The 25,835-nt window shown below is 40.7% G+C and overlaps 1 protein-coding gene across 2 annotated transcripts in view; it reads right to left on the reverse strand.

The window, feature by feature from the left end:
- The window catches only part of ZNRF2 (zinc and ring finger 2), a 79,354-nt gene that overhangs the window by 27,671 nt on the left and 25,848 nt on the right, over positions 1-25,835 (reverse strand). For both annotated transcript variants that reach the window (XM_034760888.1, XM_034760887.1), the window contains exon 2: positions 3,469-3,564. In XM_034760888.1, the coding sequence (XP_034616779.1) occupies positions 3,469-3,564 (96 nt within the window). The remainder of the gene's footprint in view (positions 1-3,468; positions 3,565-25,835) is intronic.

The raw sequence follows: 25,835 nt of genomic DNA on the forward strand, positions 1-25,835 counted from the left end.
GAGAGCAAGCAGGGGCACAGGACCCCCAATAATCAGCAGGAGCTGACAGCTGCTCCAGTCCTGCGGTCACGGCAGCACAGAACATGCTCTCCAAAAGTGGTCACATTTAAATTCCTGTGCATGCTCCTGCTCAAACCCAACAGCTGACTGTATCTGAACCAAGAGTACTGCTTAGCAGGAGTATGGACAGAACTCCAAAAAACAGCTCTGCAACCAATCAGATGGTTACATTATGTAAGCAAATTGCTGTAAATGGCTTCGCCCACAGTGGAGTGAGTGCTTCTCTTTGTGGAACCAAGATTCCTGCTATATTGTAGCAGATTACAGTGCACATCTTAATCCAATTACCTTGATTGACTTCTAGAATCGTAGGGTTAGAAGAGACCGCAAAGGTGAAGAAGCTTCCACAAGCTCCCTAGGCAGTCTGTTCCATTGTCCTACTGTTCTTATAGTTAGGAAGTTGCTATGCTGTAGTTTGAACCCATTGCCCCATGTCCTGCCCTCTGTGGCAAGAGAACAACTTTTCTCTATCTTTTTTGTGGCATCCTTTCAAGTATCTGAAAACCACTATCATGTCCCCCCTTACTCTCCTCTTTTACAAACTAAACATACCCAGTTCCTTCAGGCTTTGTTCATATGGCTTGCATTCCATCCCTTTGATCATCTTGGTCGCTGGACTCTGGATCCTTTCCAGTTTCTCTACATCCTTTCTATACATTGGTGACCAAAATTGGGCACAATACTCCAGCTGAGGCCTAACCAGCACCATGTAGAGCGGTACTATCACCTCCAATGACTTGCATGCTATGCCTCTGTTAATGCAACCGAAAACTGCATTTGCTTTTTTTTGCAACAGCATCACATTGCTGACTCAGGTTGAGGCTATGATCCATCACAACTTCCAGATCCTTTTCAGCAGTATTGAACAAGTTGTTCTCTGAAGAGAACAACTAATCTAGGAGATATATGGAACAGATAATTGTAGAGAAATAAAAAAGGGTTCTTCTTACACACTAGATACAATAAAGCAACATAATCTCCCCTAGCAGGTCATATAATCTTGGAAAGAATAAGGACAAAATATACCAATTTTATGAAATATAAACTGTCAGCAACTGTCAGCATGAAATTAGGGCACATTTGTAAAACTATTCTCTCTTTGCAAAAGAACATGTGAAGCAATCAACTACCAGATCTTGTTGTTCACGGACCCTCCTTGCTGAAGTTATGTCCAAAGAAAAGTGATAGAGAGAAAAATTAGTTGAAAAAAGAGACTCCGTTATTTTTGTTAAATCCAGGTTAATAGTTCAACAGATTTATGAATTTGCTGGGGGAGAGTGGATATAAATTTACCACACTCTTCAATAATAAAAGGGCAAATAATGTTAATCTATTCCAGTAGCATAAAAATGCTGCTAGACATCCTCGAGTTGAAGTAAGCAATCTTCACACATTTACAATATCAGAAGGAACAAAATTAATAGAGAACTAAATGAACTGATCACATAAAGGAGTTCACTTCTTTAGTAGCTGTCCAGTTCTTAAACTGCTTACACTTCCAGGTGTAAGACTGCCTTTGTTTTCCTGAGAGAGAGAATTCGGAGAAAGGAGAAGGAAGAATGGATGTTTTTCTTGTCATCTTTAGTAGGTTTCTAAAATAGCCATTGGCTGGCATAAGGAAACATTCTGCTCCTTTTGGATAGATTTTGTCAAGGCAGCAATGGTTAAGTATGGGAAGTAGAGGGAAACATACAAAAATACCTTTCCAGAAGCAATTTGATGGAAAGATTAAGCTGTACCCAGGAAAAAATTACAACAGCAATGTAAAGGCAGGAAAGCAAATTCCATCACTTACACTTCCTTTAAACTTATTATAAAAAAAAATAAAAATAAAAATCACACTTAACCCTTCTTTATCGAGTCCAAAAACGGCAGACGTCTGATGTCCATCTAATTAAGTAGAGTCCATTATTTCAGAGTGAAAAAAGTCCATCAAAGAACAATTAAATCAAGCCAATCCAATGCTTACAAGTTACAGTAGAACTTAAGAGTTAAGAACTGACCAATCAGTCAACCATAAACCTCATTTGGAACTGGGCAGCAGAGACAAAAAAAGCAAATACAGTATGGTATTGTGTTAAACGTAAACTACTAAAAAATAAAGGGAAAGCAGCATTTTTCTTTTGCATAGTAAAGTTTCAGAGATGTATAAATCAATGTTCAGTTGTAAACTTTTGAAAGAAAACAACCATAACCTTTTGTTCAGAGTTACAAACAACCTCCTTTCCCAAGATGTTCATAACTCGGAGGTTCTATTGTACAGTGAAACCTGGCATATTCCTTCACCATTCCTTATAATCACAAGGTGGATTACTATCATCTTTTTGGCTAGACCATGGGTTGGCAACCTTTCAGAAGAGGTGTGCCGAGTCTTCATTTATTCACTCTAATTTAAGGTTTCACGTGCCAGGAACACATTTTAACGTTTTTAGAAGGTCTCTTTCTATAAGTCTATAATATAGAACTAAACTATTGTTGTATGTAAAGTAAATAAGGTTTTTAAAATGTTTAAGAAGCTTCATTTAAAATTAAATTAAAATGCAGGGTCCCCTGGACTGGTGGCAAGGACCCAGGCAGTGAGTGCCACTGAAAATCACTCATGCCATAGGTTGCCTACCCCTGGGCTAAACTATCAGCTGCTGAGCATATGCACGTGTCTCTGGGCAAGGACAAGAGACTTCAGACAGTCAGCAGGCAGTGTGCGTGTACCAGCTACTCACTCATATGGTTCGATTGTGGTGAGAATTCTCCATAGCCTGTTTCCTCCCTGCCAGCTTCCCTTCTGCTCCACTCTGACTACTGCCCAACTGCTTTACTCTCTCCTAACTGGGGGATAGTTAGCCCATTCTTCTCTATTGCTCAGCATCCCCCAGCACTATTACAAGGTTTCCAAACAAACTGAGTCCATCACCCACTTTCCTTGAGCCACACTCTTCAGAAAGCTTCAAAACCCTCCCTTCCTGAACAGTCTCCTTTATGCTATCAGCTGTACCACTCTGTGACGTTGTCTAATTAAAATATAACCATGTAAATCATTATTGCTACCACTGTTGTATACTTGCAACGAATCTTATAAAAAGAGTAACTCATGGCCAGAAAGGGTTAAACAGCTTGCAGGCTGAATGACCCAAAGCCAACCTTTACAGTCACCTTAGAAAGGTATGCGAATAGTAATTAGGGCCATTCATGTTAGGTAGGCTAGAACTTTGAAATGCAAACCTATATTGTTAGAAGTGATACTACTTATGTGCATCTTAGAAGCAATGTAGTTGTAGCATACATGTCTAATTATATATACACACACACACCACACACACAATCAGAAGAGCTTCTCAACAGCTAAAATAAAATAATGTTTATCCCAGTTAACAGTTAAAATGAATAAATATTGGGTTACTTCTTACTTACCATTGTAGGTTATCCTTGGCTTCGTCAAACACATCACAAGATGCAAATCCATTTCATCTGAAGATACAAACTTTGAACATACAGGACACTTGAATCCTATTAAAAAAAATATATATACATATATATAAATATATAGAGCTACTGATCACAGGAACTATTCTGATGGAAAGCTATATATTTGTACTGAATCCAAAATTTTACACACATTAAAAAACAAAAGCAAACTAGTAGCTTTTATGGATTTAACAGAAATAATATGTCTGACATTTGTATAGTTCCCTGGATTCTGAAAAATCTCAAAGAACATGGGTGTTCAAACAGAACACTATTTTTGGAAGGCACAGTTTTGCACTCTGTGAAACTGACCCTATTAGATCAGTCTCACACTTCATGAATGCTTTTTCCTGGCAATGCTTTGCAGGTGCAAATCCTGCAAGCACAAAATTGTGTCTTCAAAGAAAGCCCTCGGGCCCTGTTTGAAAATCAGGCCCCAAAAGTATTTAATCTTTACCTATAATGTATTTGAGTCTCTTCACCTAGCACAGACATACTGCTGGAATGGAATATACAGTTGTTTAATAACTCAGAGCAACTTTAGAAACAGTTCAGGACAGTAGGTGGAGAATATCTTAACCAACTGAAATGGCTAGTGGAATTAAAAAGGTAGACAGAATGTAGTCACTAAAATTTGAATTTGGGCAGGAGCTCCGAATTAACACCTTCACTCTTACAAAGAATTCTATGAACCTTTAGTGATCACAAGTGATTAGGAACACTAGACTGCAGCGTCAATACTATCACAACCTCTAATACCACATACTGGGGCACAGATTTAATATTAACTCAGAGGTGTCAGCTCACCTACTGAATCACTGATATTACTTCCTGCAGCAGAGTTTTAATTTGACTTCTCTCATTGAAATACTAACCAGGCATGACCCTGCTTAGCTTGTGAGATGACAGCCCAAGCTAATTTGACATAAGGAATAATTAGATAGCCTGGACTCTGATGCAATGCCATAATGGTGCATGACACTTTGCTTAATGCTGTAATATCTGTGATTAGCAACAACAGTGGCCTTCTAATTAAAGAACGAGGTTGGCTGGTCAAGTCTTGGAACCCACATCCCAAGGAAATTTCAAGTGGCAGACAGCTTTTGATCAATGGAATTGGTTTGCTTTGCACTGGTGCAATAAGCTGTCTCAAAGAAAAAAATGCTCATCTTAAGGTCTAACAGCTTATTAATGAGTATAACATACAGCAAAAAATGTGAACCTAAAACATTCAAAGCTAGCTTTCAGCAATCATCCTCTGCTAATAGCGTAAGAGAAATAGGAAGATGAAGAAAAAAATACTGTGGAGAGCAATTATGGAGGTGGGTACAGTTAAACACGGAGTCTCCCATCTCCATGTCCAACTGAACATGGGATTGCTCATCTGAGGAAAAAAGACAACTGAGGGGGGGATGTAATAAGAGGTCTATATAATCATGAATGGTGTGGAGAAAGTGAATAGGGAAATGTGATTTACCCCTTCACATAAACAAGGAACAGGAGTCAACCAATGAAATTACTAGGCAGCAGGTTTAAAACAAACAAAAGCAAGTACTTCACACAATGCACAAACTGTGGAACTCATTGCCAGGGGATGTTGTGAAACCCAGAAGTATAACTGAGTTAAAAAAATTAGATAAGTTCACGGAGGATAGGTACATTAATGGCTATTAGCCAAGATGGTCAGGGATGCAACACCATGCTCTGGGCGTCCCTAAACCTCTTACTGCCAGAAGCTGGGACCGGACGACAGGGGATGGAAGCCTTGATAACTTGCCCTATTCTGTTCATTCCCTCTGAAGCATCTGGCACTGGCCAATGTCAGAAGACTGGGCTACATGGACGATTGCGTTAGACCAATATGGCTGTTCTTATGAAGGGCTGCTCCCAGGCTTTTTGCAATATTATTCCTCAGTGGTACTCCTAGTTCTCTCTCTAGCACTAAATCATTCATAATGCAGAGAAGTCAGTCAAAGATAATCATATGACTTGATGCCACACTTTTAAGCTAATAATTCTTACCAGCTTTGATCTGTTAAAAATTATACAGATGTGGAGTCAACTTTTCAAACCATATTATTTACTTCCAATATTGTGCAATAGATTTTTTCCCACTGTTAATTTCTTCTTTATACAAAAAAAACCACTATAAATTTTTGGTGCAAGATAAAAATTGAAGACAAATAAGTGACTGTTGATGGGTGTGATGAGTTCAGAACACCAAAGACTGAACAGCTTTAAGAAAGCGATCATGTGAAGTCTCTTCAGTCTTGTGATTTCACACAACAGGAAGTGTTCTCTACCAAGTGATTTATAAATACGTACTGAGCACCTCTCTTCAGCCACTAACCAAACTGAAATGGTCTGTTTTCTACGGCAGTGGCTCTCAACTTTTCTAGACTACTGTACTCTTTTCAGCAGTCTGATTTGTCTTGCCTACCCCCAGGTTTCACCTCATTTAACTTCTTGCTTACAAAATCAGACATAAGCCTACAAAAGTATCCCAGCACACTATTACTGAAAATTGCTTACTTTCTCATTACCATATAATTATAAATCAACTGGAATATAAATATTGTACTTACACTTCAGCGTATAGTATATAGAGCAGTATAAACAAGTCATTGTCTGTAGTACAAACTAACGTTTCATGACTTAGCTAGTGCTTTTTATGTAGCCTGTTACAAAACTAGGCAAATATCTAGATGAGTTGATGTAACCTGTGGAAGACCTCTGCATACCCCAAGGGGTATGTGTACCCCTGATTGAGAACACTGTACTTGCAGATTTGGGTATTATCCACCTATATCTTCATTAGTTCAGAAAGACAGAAGGATCAAAATTAACACCACAAATACCCTACAAACATTATGCCAAATATTTCTACGGCAAAGCCTTCCTAGTATATTTGTTTTTAATCTGTACCACTGGAATTCATTTGACAGATCCAAATAGCATGTATGAGAAACAATTTAACAAGTTTCTACTTTAAGTTGCTTTCAGCCCAGTTTTGACAGATACAAATAATTAAGAATGAAGCATATAGGAGCAGACATTCTTATTTGATCAACTGTAGTAGAGGAATTAGAAGGGAATTGCAGACTATATATGAAACAGAGATGGGAGTATAATGAAGAAATATTGCCTGAGACCTAAATTTTAAAACTAAACTGTTTGACTACCAACCCAATAATAGCTGCAGAGTTAAAATAAAGCGTATGGTGCTCATCACTATCTTCTGCAGCAGAGAATGGGTAACAGGGAGGGAATGAAAAGATTTGACCTAATATCACCATCCGTCTCTTCATCATTGTCACCAGAGAGAGAGAGGATGAAGCAGCTGACAAAAGCTACAGCAAGCAAGATTTTTAAGGGAGCGGGCTCTCTCCACTCTAGCTATTGCTTCCTGCCACTGCAAAAGACTTACCCTGATCTCTAAGAAATTTAGAGCCGCATTTTGAATTAGCTGCCTTTAAATACACACACACACACACACACACTAGGGCTGTCGATTAATCTCAGTTAAAGTCACGTGATTAACTACAAAAATTAATCACGATTCACCGCAGTTTGAATTGCGCTGTTAAAGAATAGAATACCAATTGAAATCTATTAAATATTTTTGGATTTTTTTTTTACATTTTCAAATATATTGACTTCAATTACAATACAAAGTGTACAGTGCACTGTAAAATTTGCACTGTAAAAATGATAAAGTATTTTTCAGTTCACCTCATACAAGTCCTGTAATGCAATCTCTTTATCGTGAAGTGCAACTTACAAACGTAGGGTTTTTTTGTTACGTAATTGCACTCAAAAAAAACAAACAAAAAAAAAACTTTAGAGCCTACAAGTCCATTCAGTCCTACTTCTTGTTTAGACAATCACTAAAACAAACAAGTTTGTTTACATTTACAGGAGATAATGCTGCCCGCTTCTTATTTACAATGTCACCAGAAAGTGAGAACAGGCATTCGCATGGGACTTTTGTAGCTGCCATTGCAAGATATTTACATCCCGGATATGTTAAATATTCATATGTTCCTTCATGCTTTGGCCACCATTCCAGAGGACATGCTTCCGTGCTGATGATGCTTGTTAAAAAATAATGTATTACAATTCTCCCCAAAGGAGTTCAGTCACAAATGTATGTCTCTGGTTCTGTTTTACCCATATTCTGCCATATATTTCATGTTATAGTAGTCTTGGATGATGACTCAGCACATGTTCAATTTAAGAACACTTTTGCTGCAGATCTGACAAAACCCAAGAAGGTACCAATGTGAGATTTCTAAAGATAGCTACAGCACTCGACCCAAGGTTTAAGAAGCTGAAGTGCCTTCCAAAATCTGAGAGGGAAGAGGCGTGGCACATGCTTCAAGATGTCTTAAAAGAACACCACCACTCTGATGTGGAAACTACAGAACCCGAACCACTAAAAAAGAAAATCAACCTTCTGCTGGTGGCATCTAACTCTCATGATAAAAATGAACATGCATCGGTCCACACCGCTTTAGATTGTTATCGAGCAGAACTCGATATCAGCATGGACACATGTCCTCTGGAATGGTGGTTGAAGAATGAAGGGACATATAAATATCTTCCGACGCCGGCTACAGCAGTGCCATGCGATTGCCTGTTCTCACTTTCAGGTGACATTTTGAACAAGAAGCGGGCAGCATTATCTCCTGCAAATGTAAACAAACTTTGTCTGCGATTGGCTGAACAAGAAATAGGACTGAGTGGACTTGAAGGCTCTAAAGTTTTACATTGTTTTATTTTTGAATGCTTTTTTTTAAAACCACATAATGCTACATTTGTGAATTCAACTTTCATGATAAAGAGATTGCACTACAGTACTTGTATTAGGTGAATTGAAAAATACTATTTCCTTTGTTTTTTTTACAGTGGAAGTATTTGTAATCAAAAATATAAAGCGAGCACTGTACACTTTGTATTGTGTTGCAACTGAAATAAATATATTTGAAAATGTAGAAAACATCAAAAATATTTCAATAAATGGTATTCTATTATTAACAGTGCAAATAATCATGATTAATCTTTTTAATCACACAATCTTTTTAATTGCTTTACAACCCTAATATATATATTTAAAGGGGAAAGAACTACAGTAGAACTTCAGAGTTATGAACACCAGAGTTACAAACTGGCCGGTCAAATACAAATCTCATTTGGAACCAGAAGTACACAATCAGGCAGCAGCAGCGACCAAAATAAATTATTATTTTAGATATAGATACACACACACACACACACACACAGTACAGTGTTAAATGTAACCTACTTAAAAAAAAAGGGAAAGTTTAAAAAAAGATTTGACAAGGTAAAGAAACTGCTTCTGTGCTGTTTCATTTAACTTAGGATGGTTAAAAGCAGCATTTTTCTTCTGCATAGTAAAGTTTCAAACTTATATTATGTCAACGTTCAATCGTAAACTTTTGAAAGAAGAACAAAATGTTATGGTTGAGTTAACATTTCAGAGTTATGAACAACCTCCATTCCTGAGGTGTTCATAACTGAAGTTCTACTGTACTTGTTTTATCAACAACCAGAGTTTGAATAGTACTGAATGTACTAAACAAAAAAGGTGAGTTAAGTGGGAAGGTAGAAGAACTTCTCAGAAAGCAGTCCTTCAGTGACTCACAATGTATAAATAACTCAGAGAACAAAGGAACTGCTGTGCTACCGCAAGGCAGACCCAAGAAAAGCATTTATGGCCATTTGCTTTTTATCACCAGCTCAAGGAAACATTCCAATAACCAATTCCATAAGAGACTTTCAGGGGCCTAAAGTCATTGTCGATGAAGCAATCAAAGGAAGGTTCGAATTGGCCTGCTCTCTGAGATAGTAGTAAGTCCTTTGTGTTTAGTAGATAAACTGTTGTCAATAATGTAAATGCAGATACATCAGGGCAACAAAGGGACCGAAATCAGTTAATGTGATATCAAATTCATTAAGAGTACATACAACTGCTCTGTAGTAACCACAAAAGCAACATGGAAGAGAGACATGGAACTCACGCTCAGCACATTAACCGATGCCATAAATCTACATTAAAAAAATATTAAGGAAAGGTTACAGCTGCATAAAATATAGTTGTAAAATGCTTGGTTAATATTGTTAACACTGGCCAAAAGGCCATGAACAAACCCAGAAAGGACACTGTGGCTCAACCTGATCAGAATACACTTATAACAGAGCAAGTCTCTGGCAGAACACCACAGAACTCAGGCCAGTTTGAAAGTATATTTTAAAAAATCCTCAGTTATTTCAAAAACAAACATATTTCCTACTACCATAAAGATTTAATATCCCTTGGATATTATTACACAGATACGTTAACTATGCTCACAATGTAAAAGGTTGTTGAAAACAAAAGCAAAGCATTACATACTTGTATAGTCTTACAATAAAATAAAAAGTTTGGGGTGGGGTGGGGGAGAACAGCTGTAGAAAGACCATACTTCTGCTTGTTCTTCAGCATTTGGAGAATTAAAGGTCCATACAATCTGTATTTATGACCACCAATCAAAAATGACAGGTTTGCAAAAAGATCACCCGCATAATGTTTACTGTCATCATGTGCAAGCCAAATTCTTTGAGTGTAATGAATTTACATTTAATTGTAGAGTGGACCAGTTATTAAAAGGACAGGGAACTAGGAGGACCAAAGGAACTAACTCTAATTCTTGCTGAGCCAGACACCTTGGGAAAGTCTCTTGATTACTTTGCGCCCTAGTCAACTATTTTGTAAAATTAAACAAATTGATTTTCAGTGAAAGCTGCTGCAATAGAACCAATTGGATAAATAAAATTCCCCAAAAGATCCAAATAAAACTAAAAGGGAAGTATAAATCCATCTCCAAACACACACTGAACTGCACATCTTCAAATCTTTATTATTTGTGAAAATATATTCTTTTAGCAAGATTTCTAGTTCCTCCCCCTGTAACCTTCCCTCACCTAACCTAAAAGTGGATACAAACCTGTTTAAATTAATGTCAGAACACAGAAGAAAACACAAAAGTTGAGTTTGTAGTTATTCCTAAAGTCGTCTTAAAGGAGTCAAAAGGACAAAGGACTATTACTATGGTCCCAACGGGCTACCTGCCACCTCGGGATTACCAGAGTACAGCATGCTCCTGTCATGTCCCCGACACCAAAAGCTGCATGGGGTGTGGAAGAGGATAATCTAGCACTAGGCCTCCTGGGACTCCCCAGTATTGGAGGAATCCCCAGCTGAAATGTTGCCAGTTTTCTGTCCCCTTGTACATCCAGCTCCCTAATCCCGCTAGAGGATATAGCATCAAACAGAAAGATTCTTAAAGGTTAAACAGGTGGAAGTGAATCATCTCCTTAGATTTCAGAAGGGAGGGATAGGAAACCACAGCAACTATGGAAGATCATGCTACGGTTCCACAGCAAAAATACTGTTATAAGTTTTCTAGGAACTGCAATATGACCAGATGATGCCAAGTCCTTCCATTAGTTAGACTTTTGAGCTGATGTCCTAGTTTTCCCCTTTATTTTGTGCCTCTCAAGAAAATGAAGTAAACCATGTACTGAAGACAGATGTGGTAGGCAACAAAGTACTAATTAGTCAAATACTTGTAGGGACAAATCCTCAGCTCAGAGCAGTAAAGAGGCCTTAAAAGTTGTCTAAAAAGAGCATCTGGGGAGTCCATTTAGAGAGGAATTCCCTATTGGAATAAAAGGTACTGTAGTCAGCATTACCTTTCCCGCTTAGGGAGCAGGATGGGGGATTAGCAAGGACATGCCCAAACCACAGTAGCTGCTTTAACTTGTACAAGAGGCCAGTTTAGCACATGGATTAATGTGGCAGAAAGGTGGCTTAAACTTTGCTTCATCCCTGCACCATATCCCCACACGCATACAGTCAAATATGAACCTCGCCTGCCTTTCCTTATTCAAAACTTGCATAGCACTCAAGAGAAAAGACAATTGTAAAGAAGAGTCAAACACCCTCCTTATTTGAATAAAGCTAGAAAAAGCTACTGAATAAGCCAACAACTGGAAGAACTTGTTTAGAGAATACTTTATAAACTAAGTTAACATTTGTGAAAGATAAAAAAAAAAAAAAAATCTTACTACATGAAATTCTTTAATCCTCTCCTTTTGTTAACTGGGGAAAGCAGGGTCATCAATACCAAACTCTGAAAGATAGCATAAGAGAAAACAGTGAAAGGGGGGAAAAACTGGAGTGAAGGGAAAAAGAAAAGAAGTTGAACAAACAAGACAAGTTTTTTTTATATAGTGAAAGAATCTCGTTTATCAGCTGTGTAAGTTTGGCAATAGGTCATGTGGAGTCAGGACCAAAGTAACATGCTAATGGTTTTCTTTGACAGCTTCACATTTTTGGAAATTGAGGAAAAGTAAAAACAGCTATTGCAGAACAAAAAGGAGAGGGGAGAAGAGGATGAGGGGGAAGAACTGCCAGAGTGCACAGTTTCTGGACCAATTTCAGGCACTCTTCTCTCAGGCTCCAAGCATCTGCCTGAAAAGTAACCAATAGGACCGCCAGGAGCGGGGGCCTGAAATGGGTAGACTCCTAAAGAAATTGGAAGACAGCACATGAGAGGCTGGTTTTCAAACATCTTCCAACTACAGTATTTTCAATTAAACGTACCTTTACATAGTGTTATCATTCATATCAGAGTTTCTCAAACTGGGGTCCGCAAGGGTACTCCAGGGGTCTGCAGGCCCCGCTGATCAACTCCTCCCTCTCCCTCCTGCACGCCGCAGGACAGCTGTGCCCTGGTATGAAGGAGGTGCTGGGAGCGGGGACAGGGGCAGAAAGAGGCAGGGAAGAGGAGGGGCAGGAGTGGAGCAGGGATGGAGCCTTAGGAGAAGGGGTGGAGTGGGGGACTTGGGGGTCCACAACAAAAAATTTTAAATCAAAATGGAGGTACTTGGGTTACTAAAGTTTGAGAATTGCTGATTTATATAAATTCTCAATCCTCTTAGAAAGCTACATAAACATTAAGGTCCAAGAAATTATTGTTCTTACCTATAAGAAATAATATTTTAATGGAAAGACTATACAAATCTAATTCCTATGAGATACATAACAGTAAAGAAAAATCTCAGAGAACATAAGCGGAAGATTTGAGCACTTAATTGCCATTGTTATGCTATTACAAAGCCAAACTAGACAAAAAAAATCTCAGCAATGCAGTGCTGCTTCATAATTGCACAGCTGAACGGCTGCATGGATGCACAGGCAGAAGAGTCAAAACAGTTTAAATATATTTGACATTGTGAACTGTATTTCAATAAGTACCTGCATGTGAGTTATCATTTAAGTATTATCAATGAGTATATTCCATTTAAACAGATCAACCATGTGGCATTTTCCACGTACTAGCAATATACCATCTAGCATGAAGTTACAGATGGTTGAAATACTATTTTGTAGCAGAAAATACTTTGTTTAATCCATTGCAGTATTTTAGGACCTTGAAAAGTTATTTAAGATTCTTTTTTATAAAGTAAATTAAGACTCAACACTCCCCTTGAAGCTAGAATTATTCCCTTATATATAAGCATACACTGAGGCACAGAAAAGTTAAATGAATTTTACAGACAGCATGTTGTCCTATACAAAATAAAAACAGCATCATGCTGAATTTACAATCTAAAAAACAATTACACAGCTCTGAAGCATCTTATGCCAAACTGTTACTTTCATTAACAAATTCTTGTAATGACTATGTTGGACAGATTTAATGGCAGCATATCAAAAAGTGCACAGAAACGGCCATTGAGCAAAAGGATGGCCTTGTTTCATGTCAATGAAAAGTTGCATAATGAAATAAGATGGGATTTTTCAAATGATTTCATTATTTTTCTAGAGTAAAAGTTAATACAGCATCAAAAATTTAAAAAATTCAGTTGAAAGTTATTGTCACGTAGTTTAAGAGGAAGGATGGAAAGAACTGATCCAAGGTAAGAAGAAAGAAGCAAGTTCTGGTTAATAGAAAGTACAGATTTATATATCTTGAAAACTTAATACTGTACAAGACAATAATGAATAGGATGAAGATTATATGAAGCATAACAACAGGGGGTAGGGTGAGAACACCATGCTGAGCAAGTCTATTTAATGGAAGAGTCAAAGGAAAGAAGACACAAAATAAGGCGTGAGTGACAGTTAGCAAGAATTACATATAAAAGACTTGATCAAACATCCTCCCAAAAGCTGAGGAATCTTATGAGCAGACTGATCAAAAAATGTATAAAGAACAAAAATAAATGGGGTAGAAAGACATCAGACTTAAGAAAAACCGAGCAGACAGAGAAAAACAGGATCCAGAAGAAGGCAGCATCATAGTGGACCACAGAGAAATGGATGCCACTTGACAGCATGCAGAAGACAAAGTATCTCAGAGAGATTTAATACTACTATCATTCTACTAAACAAACAAGGCGATAATGGAGACCTGAGAAAGCACAGTTAACAGACTATTGTCTGTAGCCTACAAAGTTTCCACCAAAAGTAAGGAAGTGTAAAAATTCCTCACTAGCGCAAAAACTTTGTAAAATCAGATTTAATTGAAATACTTACCAATAACCTATTGGTTCCTGGAGGAATAGAGGTAGCAGTGATAAAGAAAGAAGGAAAACCAATCAACAACAAAAAAATAGAATGTAATATTAAGATGTACATCTGGGAGGAAAGACAAAGCAATAGCGAGAGACAGATCAAAAGTTAAATAGTTATGTGGTCTGCTCACCAGACTTTAAATGTTGTATATAAAACTTACCTTAAGTACTGCAACTTTTTACTTTAATGTTTTAAAAGCAATCCTTAATTTATAAATCTCAACAGTAATCTTCATATTTTGGGCCTTCTCTACATTTGTCATTCTATTTAACAGATGAAACTATGCAGTATTTTGCTAATAATTAAAGTGTCACAAAACACTTCAAATATTATTTAAAACATATCTCCATTTAGAAATGGAAAAAGCTGGAAAATGGCTAAAAAATAAAAATTTCCTGAGAGAAAATTATGTGAACTGAGCAAGATAGCAGACTTCTTCTATATTATTACATACTTCAATTTTCCCTCTTCCAGTTTTCCCAATTTAGCTGTTCTTTATACAACATCATCTCCAGAAAATATTAATTTCTTAGATCAGCCAGGACAGGAGATGGGGGGAGGGGATTCAGCCTACAACCTATTTCACTTTAAGGCCAGGTCTACACTAACCCCCTAATTCTAACTAAGGTACGAAACTTCAGCTAAGTGAATAACGTAGCTGAAGTTCGAAGTACCTTAGTTCGAACTTACCTCGGTCCACACGCGGCAGGCAGGCTCCCCCGTCGACTCCGCAGTACTCCTCTCGTCTAGCTGGAGTACCGCAGTCAACGGCGAGCACTTCCGGGTTTGACTTATCTCACCCAGACAAGACGCGATAAGTCGAACCCAGAAGTTCAATCGCTCGCCGCCGAACTACCGGGTAAGTGTAGACCTACCCTAAGTCAGCTCAAGTGGGCCAGAAGAGTTAAGTGTCTCTCTCCTTCAGATAAATGATGGTATGTTGAGGTGAGTAGAAAGGTCTGGGACTGGAGGGTATCTACATCTTCATCACTATCCTGGCCCACAGGAATCCAGTTGCCCAAGAGATCCTTTTTAAGAAGCATGATCATATTCACTTACAATAAAGCATCTTCCTTTCAACTCATTGGGTGAAACTTTACAGGAAAATTCCAATCTAATAGAAAGACCATGCTGCGTCAGTGAATGCTCCATTATCTTGACTAGGAATATAATTATCCTCATGTATGGATTATTAATTGGAGAAATATTCTTGTATTTTGTACAGTATTGTGCTATATACTTCTTAGAAACCCCCCTCCAATATACAATTTTTTAGGGGGGGGGGGGGGGAGAGAGAGAGAGAGAGAATGAGAATATATGGGAAGACAAAGGGCAACAAGAGGAAGTTTCAGCACACTGTGCATTGATTTAGCCATTTGGCTCTCACGAGTATTTACAGACTTCAAATGAGATTTCAATTCCAGCACAATGTGATGAGAATTATGCCTAATTTGAGACTAATTCTTCAAAGAGAGTCAGGTAATATTTTATTTACAAGTCTCTGTACATGTTATAAGTAATGAAAAACAGTTTGTGGAGGAGGAACTAGCTTTCCAAAAGCTCAACATCCAAAATGAACAGCTACATAGAAAGATCCTTTTTAAGTCACTATTCTAGACAGTTGCCCACATGTAAAAGGAATGCAAGACTTGTCTCCACTTACTGTGGGATGGAGGCGCAGCTATCGATCCACCAGGGGTCAATTTAGTGGGAAGACCTGCTAAATGGACCGCCAATCACTGTCAACTCCTGTACTCCACCAGAATGAGACTCGTAAGGTAAGTCGACAGGAGAGTTTCTCCCGTCGACCCAGCGTGGTGTAGACACTGTAAAAGGTTGACCTAAGCTATGTCGACTCCAGCTATATTATTGATGTAGCTGCAGTTGCTTAACTTAGGTCGACTGATCCCCATAGTACAGACCTGCCCTGAGATGCAATCTGTCACAAGGAAATGTACAAAAGCTGCTGCAATGGATCCAGAATGCTTACATTCTTGAACACTATTGCTTTCATGTTAAAAATAATGCCAAACCGTATTCAAAAGATGTTAAAAAACAAAACTATCTGTATATTTGAAGCTGAATATTTGAAACTTAAAGAGACAGAGATTCACATTCAGAAGAACATAAAAACATATTAAAGTACTTTTCAGTAGGACTGCAGAAATCCTAGGCTATAGCTTGCATTGGGGAATTACTCTTTAACAAGAACCATGATGCAAAAAGCTTTCATAAGAATTCCCTCAAATAGGGGCATCACTGACATTATTAAATAACCTTTAATACAGATTACTATTTTTCTTCCCCAATAATGGCAGTACCTATCACCATTAAACAAACAAAATCTTCAGCTAACTGTGACAATCCAAGTTTTCTTTAATGTTATCAAAGGAAAGGGGGGTTAGACACTTTTTGTAATAGTAGATTGTTCTTAACTTAAAATCAGCGTTTCAAATACAAAAAGATGAATACACAGCGTAATGCATTGGTTACTACTACTTTCACAGCACACTTGTTGTAGGGTGTTTTAGATGCTTTAAGCTCTGCAGGAAACTCCTTTCTAAAACAAACATTACTTTCTGATCAATAAATCCAAATACTACAGCAAGTGACAAGACAGTCAGTATTAAATATATCCCTGAATTTGGCTGCTAGATACAGGTCTACCAGCTAAACTAGATTGCTGAGAAATTTGCTAGAGGTATTATGCAAGTTTCTGTTCTTAGACATTTGAGTATTTTGTGGTTTGAAATGTGATGTTTATTTGCTCATAGTAACTGGATCATGATAATTACACCAATTACACACACACACACACTATTTATACATGATATATACACAGTGTGTGTATATTGTTCAGGTGAACATGAACATATATTTACACTCGTATACACACACACTGACATATATTTTGACATTTCAGCATTTCAAGTAGAGGTGTAATAATAAAAACATTTCAATCTACACAATAATTAAAGCTTTCCTGAAAAGGAATAAAAAGGATGTATTTAATATCTCACCCTTTCATAATATTTCAAGTAATAAATAAAGAGCTTTGTTTAAGAGTTATGTTCACATATCAATAGTGCTGAAACACTGACAGCAAACAAAATTTTGATTTACATAGCTGTAATGTAGTGTATACATTTAAACTCAGGACAATGTCCAGTTTTCAAGCTCACAGATATAATCAATATGAAACTAAAATATGTTAATCACCTCTGTGCCTCCTCCCTTATTAGAATCAAGAAAAGGCCCACTACATTGAATGGAGAAGCGGTATGTGTATAATTACTGTTTGTATTAGAGTAAAGCCGTAACAGGGTCAGCACCCTATTGTGTGAGAAGTTGAACATACATATAGTGAGAGACAGTCCCTTCCCCAAAGACCTTACAATCTAAATAGATAAAGCAAAGGATGGAGAAAAAGGAAGTATTATCCCTATTATACAGATGGAACTGAGGCAAACTTTCAGTTTCACAGAAAATTGAGCAACTCCAAAGTTAAGCAAGAAGTTTGTGGCAGAGCCAGGAACCGAACTCAAATCAGAGTTTTAATCCAGTGCTTCAAATGAAAGTCCATCCCTTCTCTCATAACCCTGCATGACCCTGAACCAAGACCCACAGAAAGATCCAAAAGATGATGTGCAAGTAATGAGAACGTATTCCTTTTTGTTCCTCCTCAGGAACTAAAAGGAAGTCAGGTGGTGAGAAATCAGAATGAGTTTCTTTAATAAAGAGAGGGGTACTCACCCTGTGCAGTAACTGAGGTTCTTCAAGATGTGTGTCACTGTGGGTGCTCCATTTTAGGTGTTTGTGTGCCCCATGCTCGTACTTGGAGACTTTTGATAGCAGTACCTGATTGGGTCGCGCACACGCGGTCCCCGTCTCGTGCAGCTTCTGACAGTTAACTGACGCTGTGCGACCAACCCCCACTCTGTTCCTTCTCTACTGCAGAGGCTGAGTAAGAAACTCCAAAGTAGAGGGGAGGAGGGTGGATAATGGAACACCCATAGGAACACACATCTCGAAGAACCTCAGTTACTGCACAAGGTGAGTAACCTTCTCTTCTTCGAGTGCTGTTCCTGTGGGTGCTCCATTTTAGGTGACTTCAGAGCAGTGCCCTCCAGTGGAAGGAGGGGGCTTCAGAGTTGAACTTGTGACATGACAGTAGAGAGAGTCTGAATGAGGTATCAGATGTTGCCTGTTGCTCTAACGCATAGTGCTATGTAAAGGTGTGGGCTGAGGCCCAGATAGCAGCTCTACAAATGCCTGTGATGGATACATTGTTCAGGAAAGCCATGGAGGCTAATAGGGCTCTGGTGGAATGTGTGCGAACCCCCTTGGGGGTTGGCAGGTGCACTGATGATAGCATAGTTTTTTGCAATCAGAGATCCACTTGGAGAGTCCTTGTTTAGATATGGCACTCCCTTTGGAACATTCGATGATGGATGCGAACAGTCTGTGTGATTTACGAAATGGCCTTGTTCTGTCTATGTAAAAGGCCAATGCCCGCCATATATCCAGAGTATGACGCATGGACTGTGTTCTATCTGTGTGGGGTTTGGGGTAGAATGTCGGTAGGTAAATGGATTGGTTAAGGTGGAACACAGACGACTTTTGGTAAAAACTTGGGGTGCGGTCTCAGGGATACACAGCCTCTTTTAAAGATAAAGTATGGGGGATCTGCCATGAGGGCCCCCAGCTCTCCTACACATCTGGCAGATGTAATTGCCACAAGGAATGCCACTTTCATGGAAAGGTGTAATAGTGAACATGTTACCATGGGTTCAAATGGGGAACGGGTGAGGGCCTGAATGACCAGGGTGAGGCCCATTGTGTAGTTGGCTCACGTAATTCTGGGTAGACGTTGTTGAGTCCTTTGAGGAAACGTTTGGATAGCAGGTGAGCAAAAACAGAATATGGATTCACCTTGGGGTGAAAGGCTGTTATGGCGGACAGGTGGACTTTTACTGAACTCATGGCAAGGTCAGACCTTTTAAGCTCCAACAGGTAATCTAATATTGAGGGTAATGAGCGTAAGATGGGTGCCATCTGTTTTTGACAACAGGATGCTTCAAATCGCCACCACCTGAACATGTACATATGACAGGTAGTTGCTCTACAACTATTTAATAATATGTTTTGTACCTCTTCCGAGGAGGTCATCTCAGATCCTGTGAGCCATGGAGGAGACATGCTCCGAGATGGAGTTTTTGCGGGGCTGGATGCAGGACATGACCTGAGTCCTGGGACAGCAGATGAGGCCAAAGTGGAAGTGTGATTGATGCTATCCTGAGGAGGTAAGGATACCAGGGTTGGCGAGATAATGTGGGGGCTATTAGGATTACTGTGGCCCCATCCTGCCTGATCTTGTGGATCACTTGGATCAGGAGAGGAATGGGAGGGAAGGCATATAGGATGGGAGCGTTCCACTCTAGGAGGAATGCGTCGCCTAAGGACTGTATGCCGAGACCTGTCCTGGAGCAAAACTGAGGGCATTTGGTATTTTATGCGGTTGCAAAAAGATCTATTGTTGGGAACCCCCACTGTTGAAATACGCGTAGAAGTACTCTGTTGTCAAGCTCCCACTCGTGGTTCCGAGAAAAATGCCTGCTTAAGGCATCCGCTGTGGTGTTCTGGCATCCAGACAGGTAAGATGCAGAGATGTGGATATTGTGTCTAATGCACCAATTGCCAGAGTTTTATGGCTTCCACACATAGGGACTGTGATCGTGCTCCCCCTTGTCTGTTTATATAAAACATACAGGCTATGTTGTCTGTAAGGATCTGAATGGCCTTGTCTTTGATGAATGGTCCCAAACTCTTTGAAGACAGATGACACTCTCGACTCGCTCAAGAATTCATGAGCAACACTCTAATACTTGGGAATCTATACACCCAAACCCAAGAAAAAACAGAAATTATGTACCCAACGCTACCACCAGACGAAGTATTCGCAACAGCATTTTGAGTCACAGCCCCCCCCCCCCCGAGAGGACGCCAATCTCCTTTTTCAGTAGCTGCATTCCAACCATCAACCTCCAGACAACAAATTTGAAGCCCTGGTTGAGCGCATGAGAACTCCCAGTCTATCTGTGCTGGTGACCAGTAGGAGAACACTTCAACCTCTCTGGCCACTCAGTAACAGATTTAAAGGTGGCAATTTCGCAACAGAAAAGTTTCAAAAACCAGACTCCAGAGAGAAATGCTGAACTTGAATTAATATGCAACCTAGATACTATTAATTTATTAATTTAGGCTTAAATAGAGACTGGGAATGGCTGAGCCATTACACACATTGAATCTATTTCCCCATGTTAAGTATCCTCACACCTTCTTGTCAAACTGTCTTAAATGGGCTATCTTGATTATCGCTACAAAAGGTTTTTTTTCCTCCTGTTGACAACAGCTCATCTTAATTAATTAACCTCTTAGAGTTGGTAGGGCAACTCCTCCTTTTCATGTTGTGTGTGTGTGTGTGTTATATATATATATATATACACACACACACACACATATATATATACACACACACACACACACACACACACACCTCCTCACTATATGTTCCATTCTATGTATCCGATGAAGTGGGCTGTAGCCCACAAAAGCTTATGCTCAAATAAATTTGTTAGTCTTTAAAGGCAGGTCTTCACTACAGGGTGGGGGTCGATTTAAGATACGCAAATTCAGCTACGTATCGGAGCCGACGTATCGGAGCCGACTTACCCCGCTGTGAGGACGGTGGCAAAAATCGACCTCCACGGCTCCGTCGACAGCGCTTACTACCACCTCCGCTGGTGGAGTAAGACAGTCGATTCGGGGATCGATTGTCGCGTCCCGATGAGACGCGATAATTCGATCCCCGAGAGATCGATTTCTACCCGCCGATTCAGGCGGGTAGTGTAGACCTAGCCAAAGGTGCCATAAATACTCCTGTTCTTTTTGTGGATACAGACTAACACGGCTGCTACTCTGAAACTTATCTGTATACAGTGCATGTTCGAGCAAAGAACCCTTCCCTAAATGCAAATACTTCTGTCCAGTAACCCATTCTTCTTGAAATCTCATGCATGGCTAGAAATTCCTGCATATCTCTGAACATTCAAGGTTGTCATTAACTGAGTCACTAGCAAACAGCTGTAAAAGTTTCCATCCCTCTCAAAGACCTTTCACATCCTGAGGTAAGAATACATCTAATGTTCTAATGAGGAGTCAATAGGGGACCCATTGAATACCAACATTTTCACATTGCAACCTCTTCCCCCTTGGGGCAAGACAAGCAAGAGTTTTACCTAAAACGTTCATGCTTCCCACCAGAGGCGTCAAATCTCTTATGAAAAATACAAGCCAATTCCCCACAGAGGTTTGAGTTAAAAAAAAAAAAAAAAAAAAAAAAAAAAGAAACCCAACCATTCATATTATATAGAAGGCTGCGAGTTTGTCATGGATTCTGTGACTTTCCATGACCTCTGTGACTTCAGCAGCCAGTGCACCTGGTTCAGGGGCAGCTCAGGCAGCCCCTGCACCAGTCGCACCAGCTGCTGCTGGGGCAGTCTCTGGCCACTGCACTGCCCACCACCCCCCAACAGCAGCAGCAGAGTTTGGGTATGGGAGGGCGTAGGGAGTTGGGGCAGGGTGAGGTTGGCTCTGGGCGATGCTTGCCTGGGGGGCTCCCCAGAAGCGGTGCCTTCCCTCTCACTCAGCTTCTAGGCAGAGGCCTGGCCAGGCAGCTCTGTATGCTGCCTCCGCCTACAGCCACCAGCCCCCACAGATCCCATTGACCACAGTTCCTGGCCAATGGGGACTGCGAAGCTTTCATTCTGGGCGGAGGCACCACACAGAGCTGCCTGACCACGCCTCCGCCTAGAAGCTGAGCAAGGGGGAATGTCGCCACTTCCGGAGAGCCCCCCCAGGTAAAGTGCCACTCAGAGCCTGCTTCACCCCATCCCAAGCCCCAACCTCCTGCCTCCTCCCACACCCAAACTCTGCTACAGGGGAGGAGGGGGGCACAGAGCCAGGCAGGGAGCCTGTTGAACCCATCAACACCCCCCCCCCCACCCCTAGCAGGAGTCCTGGGCTACTGCCCCCCTCCCCCCCCCCCCCCCCCCCCCAGCCCCTGGGCTGCCCCCCCTCCCAAAGTTTTAGTCAGGGGTATATAGTAAAAATCATGGACAGGTCACGGGCCGTGAATTTTTGTTTACTGCCCGTGACCTGTCTGTGAGTTACTAAAAATACCCGTGACTAAAAGGTAGCTTTAATTATATATAATCAAATGTTTCAAATATAGTTAAAATTATGTAGGAAATGGTTAACTCATTGAGGAAATTTCTGCACGTACATAATTAAAAATTTAATAAAAAGTAAATAGGAAAAAAAGTACCCACAACCAAATGCATTTCTTACCGCCATGTTTTTACTCCTGCAATATTTTTACAGTATCACCTTTCAAAAGATCAAATATCAAAAAAAGTATATGGAAAAACCTAGTTCACCGCAGGCATTTTCCTGTGTTTTCCAAAGGAATTCCATCTCTTTAGTCTGGGCCATCGTCAGTCCTAAAAGATTTTATTTCTAACATATGGAGGTGGTACTTTCAATGCCTTTGGGGGAAAAGTTACAATACCACTGAGTTCCTTGCTCCCAGCAATCACCTCTCTTGGATGGACACTGTCTCTCTCTCCCTCCTGTTGAGGGGTTTTAAGGTTTCTCAGCTCCCTGTATTATATTGTAATATCCATAACAAGACAGTCTGCCTAAAGGCTAGCATCTGCACTTTGCTTTCTCTCCAAGGACTATGAATAGTGTATTACCAGCAGTTACACATTACCACACAGCTCTTTCTAAGCAAGCAAAACATTTTTAAGGCAAAAACATTAGTTGAAAACATAAAAACAATAAAAGTTCCTACACACATGCTAAAAGCTCAGAGGTCTTATGAGGCTCTGGTAGGTCAAAGTCTTTCCAAACCTTCCAGAAGGTCTGGGGTCCTTGGACAGAAGATCTTGTCTACTTGCTAGATCAGAAAGAAGGCCCTGAGTCAGCTTAACACAGCCCTTTCATGCCCAAAGCCCTTTCTTTGTTTTCCTAATCTCTAGAAACCCAGTTTGAACAACAGTATGTGAACCTGTACTGGGGGTGGTACCTCTCTGGAAGTGTTTACAATATGAGGGATTCATTTTAATCACCCCTCCCCGCCCCCACTGTTTTAGTTCCTAAACTAGCGGTGGTAAACCCTCCACCACGGAGTAGAACACCAGCATACTTTCAACCCCTAGCCCACAGTGGTACAGCTTAATACAATATGTTCCTCCCAAAGATCCTGCATGCAGTTACAATCTGTCACAATAGACCTCAGCCTTAATCCATTCTATGTCATTGAATATGCCTCCAGAACTCCAAGCATCTCACATGAGTACAGCATCAGTGTGGATGCAACAACTTTTATAGTTTTTCAGGTGCTCAGACCTGGTGCTGATCACTCAAGTTAACTCTACATAACCTCAGAGACTCCCTCCAATTTCTCATGGGTAGCTTCTGTTAAGGATTAAGCCACAAATAACTAAAAGGTTCAATCCTCCACCTCTATAATCTTCTGCTTTCGATATTAATAAAATTTTTGGAATTTGTTTTCACCTTTGTAAAACTGCACCCAATATTCTTCACAGTAATATTATGACAATCAATATATTTTATGCAAGGCAGGTCATGTGATATAATTGGAAAGGTTATGATTTACTGAATATGATTATCCTATTTGTATGCACGTATCATTTCTGTATCTGAAGTTAGGAATATTGACTATGTATCTGTACCATGAATGTATTTACGCTTGGGGAACACCCACTTGGCAGAATGCACTCAGTCTATGGATGGCTGGGAAGGGCCCATTCAGGTTGATGAGCCATTAGGAGAAAACAATAGGCCTTAGAAGAAGTTTATATCACACTAAAGATACTGATGACGCTACAAACAGCTTCTGAGCAATGGCTGCTGTGGCACTACAGGAACATGTAACCAGGCCACCTGGTACTGGACTCCATCTTGGAATACCAGTGTTTTCCGACTGACTGGCATGGGAACCAAGCTTCCAGACAAAGGGTTCCCGCCATATGCAAAATCTATTTAAGGCAGGGGAGTGACATTACCGTGATTCTTCACCCAAAGAGACTCTAGAAACAAACAAGAAAAAAAAACGGGGGTGGGGGTGGGAGGGAGGGAAGAGTAGTGCTGGATCCAACTAAAGGGATCTTTAGCCTATGAAACACACACCTGGGGTTTTTAAGCTGTAAGCAAGTGTAGATGGCCCTTAAGAATCTCTGCAGCCTGCTTGAATCATCATTTAGGATGAGAATTTGTTCCTCATATCCAATTTCTTTAGTATATTAAGCTTAGTTTTCAGGTTTTCTTTGTTTGCTAGGTAATCTGCTTTGATCTGTTTGCTATCCCTTATAATCACTTAAAAATCTATCTTTAGTCGTTAATAAACTTATTTTTGCTTTGTCTAAAACCAGTGTGTGGTAATCATAACTTGGGGCAGAAAGCTGTGGCATACCCTTCTCCACATAGAAGGAGGGGGCGAATTTCATGAGCTTACGCTATAGAGATCTCTGTGCAGTGCAAGACAGTATCATTTTGGGTTTACAATGCCAGAGTTGGGTGCCACTTGGGTAGCTGGGCAGTTCCTCAGCTATAGCCTTCCCATGCAGAGCTGATCACAGCTCTGTATGTGCTGCAGCCGGGTGTGTCCCTACCTGTATGTGTGCTGGAGCCTGGGAGAGGGCTTGACAGGCTGGTCACAGCAGTACAGTGTAAAACAGGGGTGGGCAGACTACACCCCAGGGGCCACATCCAGCCCTTCAGACATTTTAATCCAGCTCTCGAGCTCCTGCCGGGTAGCGGGGTCCAGGGCTTGCCCTGCTCCGCATGTGCTGCGGCTCCACATGGCTCCAAGAAGCAGTGGCATGTCCCGACTCCGGCTCCTATGCCTAGGGGCAGCCAGGCGGCTCCGCACGCTGCCCCCGCCCCAAGCGCCGCCCCTGCAGCTCCCATTGGCTGGGAACCACGGCCAATAGGAGCTGCAGGGTCTGCGCCTGCGGATTGGGCAGTACGCAGAGCTGCCTGACCACGCCTCCACATAGGAACTAGAGAGGGGACATGCCGCTGCTTCTGGGAGCTGCTTGAGGTAAGCGCAGCCCAGAGCCTGCACCCTTGACCCCCCCCCCACCCCCCCCCCCCCCCCCCTCCCCCCGGTGCCCCAGTCCAGAGGCCCCTCCCACACCCTGAACTCCTCATTTCTGGCCCCACCCCAGAGCCCTCATCCCCTCCCGCATCCCACCCCCAATTTCGTGAGCATTCATGGCCTGCCATACAATCTCCATATCCAGATGTGGCCCTCAGGCCAAAAAGTTTGCCCACCCCTGGTGTAAAGGAAACCTAGGCTGGTGGGTCGGGGGGGCTCAGTGGTACCCCAGTTCCAGGTGGCACCCCAGGGTGAACCTGTCACAACCATCACTTCACATCTCCAGTTTCTCTTGCACAAAAGCCATGAAGAGAAAAACTGCCAGCAGAACTGTGGCATTCTGAAAGTCTTCACAAAATCTTTAAGCCTCTAGTGGAGGCCCCACCATATTTTTTCTCTTTTATGGCAACTGCATCAGCTAGG

Source organism: Trachemys scripta, chromosome 2 (genome assembly GCF_013100865.1).
Source record: "Trachemys scripta elegans isolate TJP31775 chromosome 2, CAS_Tse_1.0, whole genome shotgun sequence".
In the NCBI taxonomy this organism is placed as follows: domain Eukaryota; kingdom Metazoa; phylum Chordata; order Testudines; family Emydidae; genus Trachemys; species Trachemys scripta.